Source organism: Dermacentor albipictus, chromosome 3 (genome assembly GCF_038994185.2).
Source record: "Dermacentor albipictus isolate Rhodes 1998 colony chromosome 3, USDA_Dalb.pri_finalv2, whole genome shotgun sequence".
Taxonomy (NCBI): Eukaryota; Metazoa; Arthropoda; class Arachnida; order Ixodida; family Ixodidae; genus Dermacentor; species Dermacentor albipictus.
The window spans coordinates 68,574,783-68,591,829 of record NC_091823.1 but is presented as its reverse complement, the minus strand read 5'-3'; the positions used below and the strand labels follow the sequence as shown (position 1 = coordinate 68,591,829).

The 17,047-nt window shown below is 46.3% G+C and overlaps 1 protein-coding gene across 4 annotated transcripts; it reads right to left on the bottom strand.

Moving 5' to 3' along the window:
* Positions 1-3,981: 3,981 nt before the first annotated feature.
* On the bottom strand, positions 3,982-16,137 carry LOC135918987 (uncharacterized). Of its 4 annotated transcripts, none has more exons than XM_065452716.1 (11): positions 16,056-16,137; positions 15,793-15,854; positions 14,866-14,992; positions 12,183-12,271; positions 11,791-11,892; positions 10,900-10,956; positions 10,342-10,458; positions 9,352-9,459; positions 8,315-8,365; positions 6,146-6,199; positions 3,982-5,372 (listed from the first exon to the last, which is right to left on the bottom strand). In XM_065452716.1, the coding sequence occupies exons 2-11, from the start codon at positions 15,844-15,846 to the stop codon at positions 4,695-4,697; spliced, it is 1,437 nt and encodes a 478-aa protein (XP_065308788.1). In that variant the 5' UTR covers positions 15,847-15,854; positions 16,056-16,137; the 3' UTR covers positions 3,982-4,694. The 4 variants fall into 4 exon arrangements, with proteins under 4 accessions (XP_065308788.1, XP_065308789.1, XP_065308790.1 ...); XM_065452717.1 differs by having other exon boundaries at positions 15,932-16,068; XM_065452718.1 differs by lacking the exon at positions 10,900-10,956.
* Between the last annotated feature and the right edge of the window lie 910 nt (positions 16,138-17,047).

Genomic DNA, 17,047 nt, shown 5'->3' with positions numbered 1-17,047 from the left:
GTTATTTTTTCCGCCAGCTTGTCCGTCAGTTGGTCGGTCAGTTCGGGTGAGGACCATTTATGGTCAAACTGCGCATGATATCAAGTCAGACATGCAAAGTTGGAAAGTGAGGTTTTCAGTCTTCTGTGCAGTCTGAATCTTGCAGCTGCAATTCGGCACAAGCGATTAGGCCAGTATATAGATCCAGTTGAATTGACCACTGTGGTCCCACTCTGGAACTAATTTATTTTCCTCTCTGGTGAACGAGTTAGTGGGGCACTAACATTTTCGAGTCCAATGTGGTCACGGCAACAATCGATTCAGCAACTCGCAGACAGACACGAGGAAAGAATCTTGTTAGTTGACAGGAAACTATCAAAAAAGAAAGGTGAGACACAAGAGCCGCGTCGTTAATTTGTAAGCTGAACAGGGAATATATTGAGTGCAACGTGTTTATATATATATAAAGAAAGGTGGAATAGAGTAAGGATCTCGGCAAATTACTGGCCCGACATGCGGAAAGGAAATCAGCTCGGTGTGCAAGAGAAGAACTCTAGATTTGTTGGGCGCAGGTGTGCCAGTTCCGGCGGCATACTGGGTCTGGGCAGAAGGGGGCGAGGACCGTTTGGGTCGATAGGTCTCAATTACACGTAATTACCAGATCAATAGCGATTGAATTTCGGGGCTCTTGCTTTGTTGGAAATTGTTTCGTGATGTGCCTCTTCCTTTCGCTTCAGGATTTGCGTGGTGGAAGCGTGCATTAAATTTGCCCTAGCACTCTTTGCTAAAGTTTACCGGGTACTCTGATGATAATGAAATCGCAAGTGTGTAGTTCTTCCTTGAGGTAGAATAAAAAAGACAGAAACGTGTAGAACAATTATTGAAAGGAGGGTAGCACTCACTTGACCAGGGACAAAAAGGGGGAGGGAGAGAGGAGGGGTCTGGTTAGTTCGCATACATACAGAAATGTTGAGCGCGGTGGGGGGGGGGGGTGGGGGGTGGCGAGCACGTGCAAGATGTGGCACTTCCTGGCTACATGATTGCAGCATTATATACATGAAAGTCTGCCCGCTTAGCGATGCTATTGTTATATTAGCTTATCGGTTACCGAGTTAGATACTCGGTTAAAGTAAGAACGGAGCAGTTAAAATTTTGGGCTATGTAGTAGCGTCGACGAAGCACGCCGGTCCATAACTAAAAGCATTTTTTGCCCGTTGTGCGTCAGCACTGCCTTATAACCGTCAACAACAGTAACGTCATGGAGTGCGGTGTGCAGTTGGTTGGGCCACCCCGCGTTCTGCTCTATATGCTCACGCTGCAACAGTGCTCCCCACTTTGCCCCCAAAATAACAAGGCAATATACATGACTTAGTATAGTCAGAGTGCTTAAATTATTTCGGCTGACGACGTTCACGGGAACTTAGCCTCAGTGGCACGGTAGATGAATACGCAGCCTTTGTGTCTACTCGAGGGCCTCTTAGATAGCTCTAGCGTGTCGGGTATTCTGGTAAACGCAAGCGAACAGGGCGCTTTAATGGATCAGCGGAGGTGCAAACGCGAACGGCCTGCACGGTGCAGCCACCTGGTGGCGCAGATCCCAACCAGGCAAATGCAGCTAATACTGCAGTAACTAAGTGTATTTTACTTCGCTGCTATTATTCCACCGTTTCAGCTTGAGCAAGCACAGCTTCTAAAATAACACTTATTTAGCGGTTTGAATTAGACGCTCGGCAGCCCCGTTAGAACTTCCGTGAAACGGTGGCGTCTTTGTATGCCTCATGTTGTTCTCTTCCATAAGGTCAACAAATTCTTGCGAGATGGACTTTAAATACGGGAGTTTTACGTGGCAAAACCACGGTACGATTAGGAGGCACGCCGTAGAGGGGGATTGCGGATTAATTTTGACTAGCTGAAGTTCCTTAATGTGCACACAATTGACGGTACACGGGCGTTCTGGCATTTTGGCATTGCGACCCCATCGAAATGCGGCTGCCGTGACTATGATTAGATCCCGCGGCTTCGAGCTTAGCAGGGCAACGCCAAAGCCACCACGGCGGTTTCTAAATAAACTGCCAGCCCATTTAGAAATCGGAGGCCGGAAAAACGCCGCGAATCTTGCGTATTGTTTGCGATGCAGTAGTTGAAGGCATTATACGAACTTCTAACCATTTAGAATACGCGTCAACCAACACAAGAAAGCTGTGTTGGGCTTTCATCGCAAAGTCAACGTGAAGTATCTGCCAGCACTTGGCAGGAAACGGCCAGGACCGTGAGCGCGCCTGTTGAACTGCCATGTGTGCGAGCTGGCCCTTTACGTACTCTTCATTAAGTCTGTCCATCCCAGGCCAGCGGACGAAACTGCGTGCCACCGTTTTCATTCTGCTGGCGCCGGGGTGATTTTCGGGGGCTCGACATCGCTGTTAGCATGTACTCACGCGTACTCTTTACTCAGGTATTGACATACCTTGCATCAACGGTATCACCTGCAGGTGACGTACAGTGCCGACATGAACTGCCTGCTGCCTCGGACATTGGAGCGATGGTTACCTGCGCGCCGGCACCGCCCTTGCTCATGTTCCCGGTCTTGACGTGCGCCTACCCGTATCTGGCAGACACAACTTCGCATATGGGAACACGGGACGGACTTTGACTGGGATTCCATATATGCAGTACGTCCATTTAAAGCCCACTTCACCAACGGACATCGCGGGCGCGACATCGCTGTCAGCATGTACTGAAGCATACTCCTTACTCAGGTTATAGTTACTTGCAGCATGCCAAGTGCTATCGCTACTCAGAACTGTGATTTCGGTGTTGTGCCCCACTATTACATATGATAGTGCCGTGTTTCTTAAAAAGCGATGACATATAAGTTATGCTCCGCAAACTCACTACTATAAACGGCCTATATGCGTCATACAATGTATCTGGGGTCGACGCAATTCGCCATGGTACTCGCTTGCAAGGGACGGCCATGGCCGTAACGGCACGATGATGACTGCATCACAACGGCGTAGTGGCGACGATGGAATGGAAGAAGGAATGATGGAAGAAGGGAATGACGTCGATGGAACGACGAACGCAGTATGAAGACGACGGCATAACGACAATGGGATGCCAATTCTGAAAGGATGACGATAGTGTAAGACGACAGCTTGATGATGGCACGAAGCTAATGGAATGATGACAGCTGCGTGACGATGGCATTATGACGATGGTGTGTCGATGACGGTGTGGCGAGAACCGGATGACTAAGCTGGAATGATGAAGATTGAGTGAACACGATGGCATCACCACGATGGTATGACAACGAATGCATTACGAGGACTGTATGACGACGATGCAATGACGAAGATGGTATGATAATAGTGGCATAATCACGATTATGCCGCTATTATCATTATTATGACGACAGCATGAATACAATGAAATGGCGAAGAAGCAATGACGAAGACAGCATGACTAAAATGAGATGACGTTTCTAATGATGACGACGTTAATGACGACGTTGGTAAGACGACAGCGTGACCGCTATGATTGTATAGGATTATTTATTTATTTAATTATTATTATTTATTCAGAATACCCCTAAAGGCTCTTTCGCAGGAGGGCCTTTACATAGGGGGGGGGGCGCAGTAACGCATACAGATTTAACAAATGAGTAACAAGTCGAAACAAAAACGGGAACTGGTAAACTATAATCACAAAAAATATCATTATTTATTATGACAATGACGTTACGACGACCGCACGACGCCAGTCGGATAAAGACGCTGAAATGGCGAATATAGAACCACCACCACGGCACCATGCCCACGAGCATATACGTAGTGGTCTAAGCTAGTAGACAACTTGGACCATTGAGTGGGAAAACGGTTAGATCCTAAGAATGCTAACCGCATTGAAATGGTTTATTCGGCTGTTCGGTGCTGTGGTTTTTCATGATGGTATGTAGGAAACTACTATGAAGCATGGGGTTACAAACCGCTGACAATTTGCTTGCTTTATTTAGAGCAACGATTTCTCGTGACGTAAGTTGAAGTCCGCCCGTCACTGTGCCAAGAGGGCAATGATATCACACTGTGTCATCATGCGTATTCGAACAAGGAGAGCACTTTAAGAAACGATAGGAAAAACAACACGAGTGATTTTTTTAGACCGATATTGTGCATTTCCAGGTTTCTGCAAATTTGTCAAATTTTCTCCAGGTGTTAAAGACAGCATGATTTTGCGTCTACTATATCACTTCATTCTAGATGTGTCGCACATCTCATTTAAGAGCGTGAACACGTGCTTTGCTTACTCCATGTAGCGGAATTTTTTTTAGCTCACATTCTGCAGTGGCGTAGAATGCGCAAAGCAATAACAAAAGCGTGTCACTTTTTGTGGAAAACGTATTCACACGAGAATCACCGACACCACAACATCTTCCATTTACCCGATCCGTCAAAAACCTAGCACCGCTTTGTGTCGCGTTTGACAATTTTTTGTATAACTACAACCAGGACATCACATCGTGCTATGTGCCCAAAAATAATGTCGGTCTTGCTGGCTACGTACTTGGAATCACCTTAGGAACTTGACAATGGGTTACTGACCGACACTGCTCGTCCCTCTGCGCATCACCGAGGGCGCTAAAAGAAGAGGTGGACAAATAGATATTCGGACACGTAATATTACGTGGGAAGTTTACAATGTCGTCGAATACGTATTTCCTATGGGTGGGGAGAACTCCAGGGAACCAGGGCGTCGTTGGCCTCCGCACTTCCATGTAGGGGAGCCGGCGGTAATACATGCGGCATGAGGCCTGGAGGGTGTGGCAGGGGGCCTGGAGGGTACGGCAGGGAGCCTGGAGGGTACGGCATGGGGCCTGAAGGGTGCGCCAGGGGGCCTTGAGGGGGTGGCAGGTGGCCTGGAGGGTGCGGCATGGGGTCTGGAGGGTGCGGCATGGGGCCTGGAGGGTACGGCAGGGGGCCTTGAGGGGGTGGCAGGTGGCCTTGAGGGGGTGGCAGGTGGCCTGGAGGGTGCGGCAGGGGGCCTGGAGGGTGCGGCAGGGGGCCTGGAGGGGGCGTCACGGGGCCTGGAGGGTACGGCAGGGGGCCTTGAGGGGGTGGCAGATGGCCTGGAGGGTGCGGCAGGGGGCCTGGAGGGGGCGTCACGTGGCCTGGAGGGGGCGCCAGGGGTTCCGGCGGCATGGGCGCGAGCTCGCCAGGCGGCATCATCACTGGCAAGGGCACCGAGAAGCCGCGCATCGAGTCCTGCGTCTGAACCCCGCTGGGGTCCATGATGTTCGTCTGCTGGGCCTCGTAGTCTCGTCGCTTCTCCAGCTGCCGCCTCTGGCGCTGAGTCATCACGTAGCTCGAGTAGTCCTTGATGCCCGCCAGGGCCATGAGCTGCGGGACGTGCATTGCTTTTGAATGTACAATCTACTGACTGCGTGATTTGAGTTTTGTGTTGCTATTTCACAGTAGACTGTGAGAAGACTCACACGTAGGAAAAAGGCGAGCAAGGGCAGTCTGAAAAATCTCTGCCTTTTCCCCCTTTCCCTCTTTTATGAGCATACGTAGTGTCTGTAGGGTAAAGTAAACCACGGACATTCGAAGAGTACACTCTTCGAATTCGAATTACACATTCGAAGAGACGCCTTCTTGCATTAAGCAGCTTACAGAAATTAAGTCACGTTGACCGTAATCATGGGAAATTTTTAGGATCGACAACTTGAAATAACCGCAATGATACTATAAATCCATACTCTGAGTCTTCATTTAAATGCACGACGAAAAAAAGGTTCTCATAAAAATTATGCCTATATGCATTTTAATGCCAAATGCTTAATTGCATTTTTCGTGCTCTCTTGTTTCCACACATATTCATAGATGTCAAATATTTAAAGCTGAGCGTTCTGTTTTATAGCCTTCGTTGCTTAGTAATGGTATTACTGCTGCCGATTGCATAATTGCTTAGTTGCCACTAATTTGTATCCATATGAATATTGTTGGTTCCCCCAATAAAAGTCAATGTGCGTTTTAAGCTGTGACTGGTAGCAATAAATCTCAGTCTTCCTAAATTAAGAATATTGGAATTACGATTGCTGCATCTGCTTTTAAAACGAAAGCAGCCCTACAGGAAATGAGTAGAAGAGAGAGAAATGTGCTTGCTTACGAACCTTGAATGCCAGGCGCAATATGATGTAGACGACGAGCACGGCAGTTTGCTCCTCCTGGCGAAGGCACAAAAAAAAGGAGCATGCTTCGAAACGTAGGCCCAAACGTGAAGCGAAACAAAACTATAGGCCAGAACTTAGCACCGCCAGCTCTCCAAGTATGCGACAGCACACTTAGAACTAGCGGTGCTACGTTCACATTCTAAGACTACGATGTCATACTTGGAATGTAAGAATTGTGACATCTCGACAGCTGTGCACGCGTGCGTCGCGAGTGACCTTGCACACTCTCATTTGTCACAGTGACGTTTCTATACCTCGAATCTCTTACAAGCTTGCGATTTCGTCTGTGACGCGTGCGCTCGTGCTCACCACACACCACGACTTTTCTGTTAGATACCTCCAACAGACGTCCGCCTATAATACTATAAAGAAATGTATGACCGATCGTGGGATCGAACCTTTGTCTTACAGCACAGTATCCCGATGCTGTAATCATGAAGCCACGATCTCACTTCTTTCTTCCACTTCATTACAATATGTGACAAAAACCTACAATTAAAAACATAACACGTACACATCACCCACTAGCCTGTGCAGGCATGCTTATTTCTTGCCAAAGATTTAAAAAAAAAAAAAAACGTCTTACGTTAGCGTCTGGTGCCGGCTTTTCGCCTTATTCCCTCGTGACAGCTAGCGCTTTGAGAGACAGTGTGTTAGACTGCACTGCATTTAGGGTCGGCCCACATTTTTTTTTCTCAGAAAGACACGATAAATCCAAAGTGGGTGAACTCCGCCCTTAGCGCTTTCGCATTAAAACTTAAATTAAGGAAATTGTCACCCGCGTATTCAGCGCTGGCATCAGGAGGGAGACATGCAGCGATTCGTCGCCGTAGCGCAGTGGCTATGGCCGATGCTTGGCAGTGGTCGAGGTCGCCAGTTCGAGCCCGGCTGCGGCAGCCGCGTTCCAATGGCGTGGAGTGCAAAAAAACGCTCGTGCGCTTAGATTTGGGCGTACGTTAAAGAACCCCGGGGGGGTCATAGTACTCCTGAGTGAGTGCCCCACTACGGAGTGTTTCATAATCAGATCGCGGTTTTCCCACGTAAAACTTCAGAATTCTTTCTTTTTTTAACAGGTAGCATTCTCTGCAAGTCTTATGCTTGTATGCGGCCTCCCTAGATGGAATTTTTTTTCGTTACCTCTGAATTCACCTTGCACATGTAAAAAAAAGAGCTTTACTGTGGCAGAGAAGTCTAGAAAGCACTTCCAATCAAGTTATCGTATTGCCATTGACCCGCCGTGGTTGCTCAGTGGCTATGGTGTTAGGCTGCTGAGCACGAGGTCATGGCATCGAATCCCGGCCACGGCGGCCGCATTTCGATGGGGGCGAAATGCGAAAACAGCCGTGTACTTAGATTTAGGTGCACGTTAAAGAACCCCAGGTGGTCGAAATTTCCGAAGTCCTCCACTACGGCGTGCCTCATAATCAGAAAGTGCTTTTGGCACGTAAAACCCCATAATATAACTTTCTTTATTGCCATTGTGCCTTCTAAAAGACGAAGCACGTGCAACAAGTGCAATAACGTGCAGGAATGAGGTAGAAACTTAGCCAAAGAGGACACCTCAAACACGCCTCGAAAGCGTGTAACAAAAAAGGCGGTGAAAAGAATTATGCTAATACGCGCCTACGATTTTTACAATTTACGAATGGACAGCGAAACGACATCAAAAAGAGAAACATCGCAAACAAAGACACGTTGCTTTTATGCGACGCACTGGGATAGTTGATCTGCACGAACTCTTCTTTTTTTTTTTTAAATTTAGATTCAAAGCCTACATTTTGATGGCGTTTGCGGTACTAGAGAGAACGTATTCGTGGAATATCCCGCCTCCCCTCGCTCTTCCCAAAAAATAAAAGTCAAGAAGAAAAGCAAAAACAAGAACCATTGATCACGAACATCAAGTGCAGCGGTGGTTACTAGCCTGCGTAGTATATCGAAGTGGTTGTTATAAGCGGGTAGAAAGGAAAGAAACGTCATTTGGCGCTTCTTGTTAATTCTACGAAACACAAGAAGAAGCTGCACAACAATACAGTGAACGAATGCGTCCGTCTGAGCGGTGTAAGCGCAAGTTATGGTTTGTATAAAAGCACTGTCAACTAGTATACTCACTGTAAGTCGGTAGGCCGTAGAATTGGCCGCGATGGACTCGTAGCCGCTTACCTGCGGTATCAACCAGAGAAAAAAATAATTGCGCGGCGATTAGCCACCTTGATTTATATTCAAAGTGCACCTACTACAGTGACCGATACTAAGAGCAAACTGTCGTCAATTCTAAAATTAAAGCTCACGGCCCATACTGAGACTCAACAAGGTATTCAACGTGCGGAGGACATTATAGCGTTCCCACGCTATGCAACAGCTGCACTTAAATGATGACGCACAGGCTGATTTTCAGCGCTAGAACCAAGCAAAACAACACCCCCCCCCCCCCCCCACACACACACGCACGCACGCACGCACACACACACAGGCCATGCCGGCAGAGGATTAGGCGGTGATAAGGATATTGTAGCGTGATGTAACGCGTGATCCACGATAAGAAAATTGCAGGCAAAGGATAGCGTTGGATGACGCGAGACGAGGGCCTTCGGAGATCTCCAGGAGAGGCCTTTGTCTTTCAGTGGGAATGAAATAGACTGATCTTTAGGATAATGGATGTTGGCCGAGACTATGATGTTTCCTTGTCTTTTTAGCCCCAAGAAATTTGGCCCAGCATGCCGACCGAACAAACTTAGCACGTCCTAATGCTAGTCTTGAGACCGCGAAGCCCTCAGTTTCATAGACAGTATACGGTCGGCCAACTTGCACATCTTATGGAATTAATGCAGTTGTTCATTACAGCCTAGTATTCCATTCGGCAAAAACCTCTGTGAAGCCGTACTACTACTACTGGAAGTCTTCTCTTTCTCTATTATACGGAGATACCATACGAAGTATCTACTACATATACGAACGAAGGGGTTTTCTGTATACCCTTCGTATGTGCCCTAATCTGCGTAATATGACCAGCATTTTCCCAAAATTATCCTCATGCAACTTCATGATAACTGCAGCTTGGGAGAACAATGATTTTCAACACAACATTATTTCTTGGCAAAGAAACAAAAGCGAAGGAGGTGTTTGTAGTTAGATATACTACAACTCACCAATACTTTCTGAGATGGAGCGTGCACGGTACGACGATCACCTCCGGTGGCATTGATTTTCGTCATCTTATGTGACACGGTAGCACTGCCGTGTGCCTTCCTGTATATCTACGCCGAGTGAATAAAGGAGAGAGGGAGGAAAAGAAATTGGGTTTGTTAACGACGCACACAGTACTACTGGTGAAAATCTGGCTTTACTAGGAAACGACTCTCAAGGAGAAAAGGCGAGCCGTTTTCTGTCTCCTTTTGTGCAGGCTCTCACTTCTCTCTCTAGCGCGAAGCGTGGGAGCGGTAACGTTCACCTAATGTAAACGATTCACCGGATTCACACGTGCACTTGTTTAACTTTCTCGGGTGACCACTTTTCACCGATTAACAAATGTTATCGCTCAGCGAAGGACGCGACGGCATGCATCGGAAGCTTCTCGAACGTTATCGATGGTTCTATCCGCTGTCCGTTGCCAGCGAACCTTGTGTAATCTGACTGTATGCGCGACGCGAATTGTGCAGTACTTTCTTGAAGACACGTGAAGACACGCGGACACCAGCGATGTAATCTGAAACGTTCGATGACTTATGCAGTAAAGCCGACGCGCTTGACCCGCTGATCATATTTTCGACGATCGCCGACTTGTGTACGCCGCTATCACTGTGCTTTGACTGTAGCCTGTTTTTCTGGGCACAGGTGCGCCCTATAAGGAGTTAGTTTCGCCATTCACCGTATTGCTGCTGTGTTCTCGACCCTCACTACCACGTGGCAATATGATGCGTTAAGATATCAGAGTAATATGCGAACCAGCAATACCATTTGTATAACTTGATGTCCGTCTTGCATAATCACTACTTCACGCCGTCGCTAGCCCACAATTAAAATCATGTTTCGGTAACTGTAGGTACATAGGGGTAAGCATTATTAAATAGAAAAAACTGAAAAATAAACCTATGCAAACGCGAGAAGAAAGAAAAATTATTCGTTTCTATGGAGCTCACGGGCTTTTTCCGACCTCGGGCGTACTCGGTGTCGTTGCCACGAGGCCCTTCATCAGTGGCTATGGTCGTAGACGTCGTCTGCTGCGCGGTAGTGTTGCCGTACATCCTTCTGTATAACTGACGCAGTAGAACCAAGGAAAGGGAGGGATAAATATATGCGTGCTAGAGACATATGCAATAGTGCTGATTAGGTTATTAGCAATTTAACTAACTACTAGACCCTTAGTGTTTGAACGAGGAGAATATGGTGGCAGACATAATCTCCAGGGGTGTTTAATTATTAGCGCTATAATTTAATTTGTGTTACTAACGCAATGTTTCAGGAAGGAAGTGACGAAGTAGAATGAACTAAGAAAAAGAAAAGAATGGCAACTAAATAGCACTTGCTTAAGCAATAATGAAGGCCCCAAGAGTTAAAGCTTAGTTCTAGGTTCACTTAGGCGTTGTTTGTTCAACACAGCGACACGTTTGAAGTAATGCACTTGATTCATCGCAGCCTTGTTAACGCAGTTAGCTTTATATGGTTTGAAGACATGGAAGCCTGTCCGTTATACTTACGTGTAGAGACGTTTCTACGGGCTCAGTCGTGTAGTTTTCTGGCTCTAGTGCAAGCCACTGAAATGTGTTATATAAGGATCGTTGTTAGTAGTATCCGAATCACGAGATACTAAGCCTCGGAAAAGACGAGCTACATTAAGTGCCGGGAGATAACTATTCCTCAGGGCTCAAGTCGCGAGGCGAGGGCATTGATGCAGCCAAGACCAGAAAAGACTATTGCAGTAGCCAAAGCCAAAAGATCAATGCGAGCCCTCCACATAGGGAGGGCAGGCTACAATTGTGTGTGGAATTCAATTTTTTTTTTGTCGCAAGTAAGATCACCGGTAGCACAGCAGTTCTTTTTTCAGTAATACGAGTTAGCGCTGACCTCCCGTGAAACCGCTACGATAACTGCAGAACCGATAAGTTGTGACAAAATTAGAGCGTTGGCGCGAATTGCGACTGCCGAAGGCAGAATTTGGCGATCGTCTTGGAGCGTTTAAAAAAAAAAAACATTAAGTCAGCAGTTGCTGTCTGCAAACTCTGCACGATTCGTCTGAACTGCACCTCGACCATGTCGTGATTGAATGCTCTTTCTTTTTTTTATAGGAGTGTGACAGTATAGCGAAAGCTGCATGGCATGCCGGTTTCGATGCAAAGCAACTTCAATGCGTGGAACACCGTCATTCTCAGTTGTGCTGTTCCTGATTGGCCGACGCCATTTCTACGTGGTTTTTGTGGTTTACCGCCCAGCACTACGTTACAGTGAAACAAAGCACAGTATAGGCGGCAACGGCAGAAGTGCATTTGACTAATTTTTCTGGTCTGGCATTAGCTTTGTTACGCTTATCCTTAGCATAAACAAAGCTCGAGAGTCGAAAAGAACGATAACAGCGCCTCCACCGCTCTTACGTCCATGAAGGTCCAATTTCCCGACGCGATCCCAACGGCGGCATCGACGGAACAGTCGACGACGCCCCAAAGCCACGCGCTCAGGATCAGGCTGGGCTGTTGCTGCAGAAGTGACGTCGCATTTCAGCAATACGGAGGCCACCCATGCGGGCAGACGTTGGATGTTTGTGGTGCTCGTAATATGGTGTTCTCATTGTGCGTGAGCGAAAATTAGGCGCTACTGCTGTTATGTGTTTAAGGTGACGATGAGGCGAAAATCAAATCCCTCACAAGCCTCCAAGAGATGCCCTTTTAAGTAGCCCACAGTAAAGAACGCTCTACTGACGGTAAATGACTGACAAGGCATTCCTCACTCACGTTCCTCGTCCAATGAAGAATGAAGGTGAACTCACGCGTTCTACTCCCACGTAAAGGATGAAATCGAACATAACGCTGGTTCCCGCGAGGCTGCCCAGGAAGAGAGCCCCGTCTCTCCGAGTCACTGCGAAATGAAAAAAAAGAAGCAAGGCCTAATTAATTATATAAAATTAACTAAGCAACTCGTCACCAGAAACGACAATGTGCGAGCGTATACTGTTTCCCATGCGTTATACGTGTGCCTCACGTGCTGCCTTTAACAAATTTAACAAATTTTCTATGCCTACACAACTCGCAAACCATCGAGATTGACCTGGGGAATGCTGGAATATCGAAAAAAAAATAATTTCGTAGACGTTGCAGCCTCGTAGACGCTGCAACGCCTACGAGGCCGCAAAAGCTGCGTGGCTCGGATTACGCCGCTGGACACACCGCCGGCTCGTAACAAGGGGGCAAAGCAAAGGTCGTGGCGGCCGCAATTTTCGGGATTTCAGGGGTGCACCCCACTTGGGAAATCGTTTTGCCCCGACTGTTATGCTTGCTTTGGGATAAGCAAAACGAGCAACAGATCGCGACTCTGCGCAGATACTATACTTCACCACTAGTTAACCGTGCGCTCTCGCACGCGAAGACTACCAAGAGCGGGATGCTGAGCAGAGTGACTAAGAGTAGCCGGACCAGCGGGCTGAGAGATTTGATTCATGTCGTGAGCAACGCACCTGCAATTTCCGTGTATTGAGCCATTGAGAGCCGAAGCCAACATAATTCTTTTCTTCCGCAGCTATGCGCCACCGCGTATTATTGCGTTTGGAATTTGTAAGAGCCGAAGGGGCACAAAGGGGAAAAAAAAAATCAGCCTTAATATAGAAGCAAAAAGTGAGCTATTTTTGTTGTGTGCTATTCGAATAATTTTCACAAGCTGAAATTAATTTTTTTAGCCATTCCAGCATTCCCTAGGCCAAGCTTGATGGTTTGCGTGTTGTGCAGGCATAGAAAATTTGTTGACATTCCAAACCGAATCATTCTTGCCTACCACGATCGCGAAGCACGCGTACTCGCCTGCATGCAGGGGCCGTGAGCTACAGGTATGAAGGCAAATATTTATTATATAAGACCAGTGGCCGGTGCATTCCTCCTTTCGTGCTTAGAAACCTCTACCATTTCATAGCTTCCGCCTTCTAGAAAATAGCAGAAGTTTGTGACGTTTCCCAAAAAACAAAAGTCGTTCGAGTAGTTGCGACAGTGTGACGTGGGTAATCAAGCAATTAGGATACGAACCACCTAGACTCGCACAACTTCAATAAGTTTTCGACACCTCTCATGCCTGCGTCAGCTTTGAAGCTGCTCGCTGTAGAGGTGTGTAGCGGCAGCAGCATCGGCGTCGCACGAGGAATGACGAAGACGCTCGCGTCTACACGAGGCACGAGCGGCTGGCACGCTCCGGCACGGGCTAGCGTTCCGAAGATGATTAAAAAGAATGCTACGCTAAGCGACGGAGTGTTGGTTCTTCCTCTCCTGTGAGAGCCCGAATTTACCGGTCTACGTGGTCGCTCGTCGCCACAGGTGCAATAATCCGCACCTCGTGCGCCTCGGCTCTTTCCGACCTAACAAGTGTCGCGCCATACTTACAAAATTTTCACATTCCAAAGCACAGGAGAAAGTGTTCGCGATGGGCAGTCAATTCAAACAAAACAACTGGGGTTTAAAGCTGGGGTTCCCCCAGCTTTAAATTCTACTACAATAAATTGTTTATGAACAATAAATGATATATTTATGACACGTGTACCAATGCTATCCGTTAAAGAGCGTAGAATGCATCTGGCCCGCTACAGAACAATATGGTTCCATTACGTGCGTCCCAATAGGGACACGCTGGAAATCACACAGTTTTACCTTACTTGCCTACTTTTTTTACAGATATCAGAAGCCTTGTGAATAAATTTCATTCTTTATCTTCGGCAATCGACATGTGGGATACAAAAATTATTCCTTGACAGAAACTTGGTTTCCTGCACATGTGAGCGATTATGATACCTCACCCCCCCCCTCCCCCCACGCACGCACGCACGCACGCACGCACGCACGCACGCACGCACGCACGCACGCACGCACGCACGCACGCACACCGTCTGCTGGGATCCTGTAGTTGAACAGGCACTTGTAGGTTGAGGACGCACGTACGAAAAAACCATGTTTACCACATGGCAAAGTGTTGTTCAGACGCTCTCGACACGCATCCTGCGTCTTCGAAGGACGAAATGTCTCTCTCTCTCTCTCTCTCTCTCTCTCTCTCTATATATATATATATATATATATATATATATATATATATATATATAGCTAGATAGATAGATAGAGAGATAGATAGATAGATAGATAGATAGATAGAGAGAGAGAGAGAGAGAGAGAGAGAGAGAGAGAGAGAGAGAGAGAGAGAGAGAGAGAGAGAGAGAGAGAGAGATTTCGTCCTTCGAAGACGCAGGATGCGTGTCGAGTGAGCGTCTGAACAACACTTTGCCATGTGGTAAACATGGTTTGAATCATGGATCCGGGACCTTAATGAAGTGCAGCATAATGCTAACGCATTTCTCTGTCATTTACCGCTAAATAGCCACTTAATTTTTTTCGTAGGGAGTGCCCTTAGCGGCTGGAAAGAGTTTCATCACGTAGTAAATTATATTAAGTGAAGGAATGAGAAGCTCGATCAAATGCACTCACAGTACTTGTCGAGGTTCTTGACGTCGGGCATGACTTTCTCGATTTCTTGCTTTACAAGCCGCGCGTCTGGAGGCAGCAGGTCTTGGTAGCGCATGAACAGATATATCAGGTTGAACATGTTCACGCACTACGCAAAGAAAGAAAATTACGGTGGCGTTCAGCGAACATTAGCATACCGGAGATATGAAACGATGTCTTTAATGCTCATAAGCAGCGAATTAAGCAATGTGTGGTTGTTATTTTTCCTCCATCACTTTATTATAGTTGATTGGCGTATAGGACTGCGCGATAATAGTCAGGAAACTGTTCAATGAACAAGAAATAATTGACGTTTCGAAGAAAACTTCTTGCACACACTGTATTTAACGTGATTTCAGCCGGCGAATACGGAAGGTGCGTCTATTTGTTATGAATTCTGAGACTATAGCACTAGGGCGCTTGATTAGCAATGAAACCTCAACGAAATGCAGTGCTGCTTTACGTAGTTTCGTTCTAGAGTACACAAGGAAGGCTTGAACTATGCGCATTTACGTCCCCATTCGGAGACTCGTATCTAGAAACTGGTGTGAATCGCGGGGATACTAAAAATCGGGCATGCCTTGAGCACTCAATGGCTTCCATTCTGCGCTTAGCACAAATGCGCAATTAATGATTACCATTAAAAAATTAAATGAACCAATGAGCTCTTTGCCGATTACCGCAAGACCTTGATGGCCGTTGCAGCAAATGATACGTTACGGGAAATATTACTGTTTTGTTGGCAATGCCCTTTTTCTTTATGTGTGGTTTCGAGTTCTTCGCTGAAACGTTGGTAATGATGCCGCACTTAAACAGAACACAAAAGCTCGCTAATTTCACTCTAGCGTGCCTTATCCGTAGCAGGACAGTTAGCCAAACAACTTGTTCTTTTGAACTTGCTTTACTTACGAAACAGAAGGCCGCTAAAACCTTGATTGAGGCAGGCGTGTTCGGAAAACACATATTGCGTTCTGAAATGAAAGTTTAATGAGCAAGATTCAGTCTATGTAGCATAAACCGTGTTAACGGAAAAATTCAATAGAGGTACCCTGTTTTGGTAGTTCGCGTGCTTTTGTGCATCGAGATTAGCCAGAAAACTCGAATTATCCCTACAATCTGCGAACTATGACATGCGAAGGGGTATTTTTCCGCAGCATAGCAAGAGCTCTCACCTCTGGGTCATCAGTCAATCTTCTTCTTCATCAATTTCTTCACCACGCGAGCACACGAGCACATTTTAGTGATGATGATGATGATGATGATGATGATGACGACGACGACGACGACGACGACGACGACGACGATGACAATGACGACGACGATGATGATACGTTATATAATGGCACAAACCCACTCTGGGAGAGAGGTAACAGAGCGGGTGGTAAGATGTTAAACGAACAAAAAAGTGTAATCGAAGAAGTGAAAGAAACGAATAATAAATAAAATAAGAAAGTGTGCAAGTCAGCTTTCTATAAACATGTGGAAGCAAAAAGAACTTGAAAATAATTATAATAACATCTAAAGCAAAGTACGCTTAAGTGGTCGTCGAGGTTAAGAATAAGTTATATTTTGAATAATAATATTATTTATATTGATATTGTAACTTTGTCTTCTTGCTATTTCATTTTTGTAATTTATTGAAGGAGAAATAAGTTATTCGTGAAAAGAAAGAAATAACTGTGTGGTAATCATTTTCTGTCGCAGAGGAAAACTATAAATGGTTCGACAAACTTACCTGTGGCTGTCTCGTAATACCGATGCCCCAATACCAATGGTCGATGGAAAAAGGTGGTAGATTGAATTTGGCTTAATGAAGAAGTAGCATAAATGTGTCTTCTTTTTCTTTTACGCTTTAGGTATACTGTTTCTACGGACGCCATCGTTTTATTCCTATTTCTCGACACTCATTGAGCAATTGCTAATGGCAATGCAGTTTTTGCTACCGGCCAAAGTCGCTGAAGATATCTATAGAGTAAGTTAAGAGAAGGATATATTTTCGGTAGCCTTGATAGGAACAAGAGAAAGGACACAAAATGGAGCAGTAATACAACATTAGGAAAACCAATATTGCCGACCTGCAAGCTGGTGATACAGCCAGGATGTGGCTTGCATCGTGTTGTGAGAAGGCGAGAAGGCACTATGAGGCGAGAAAGCATTAAATGCA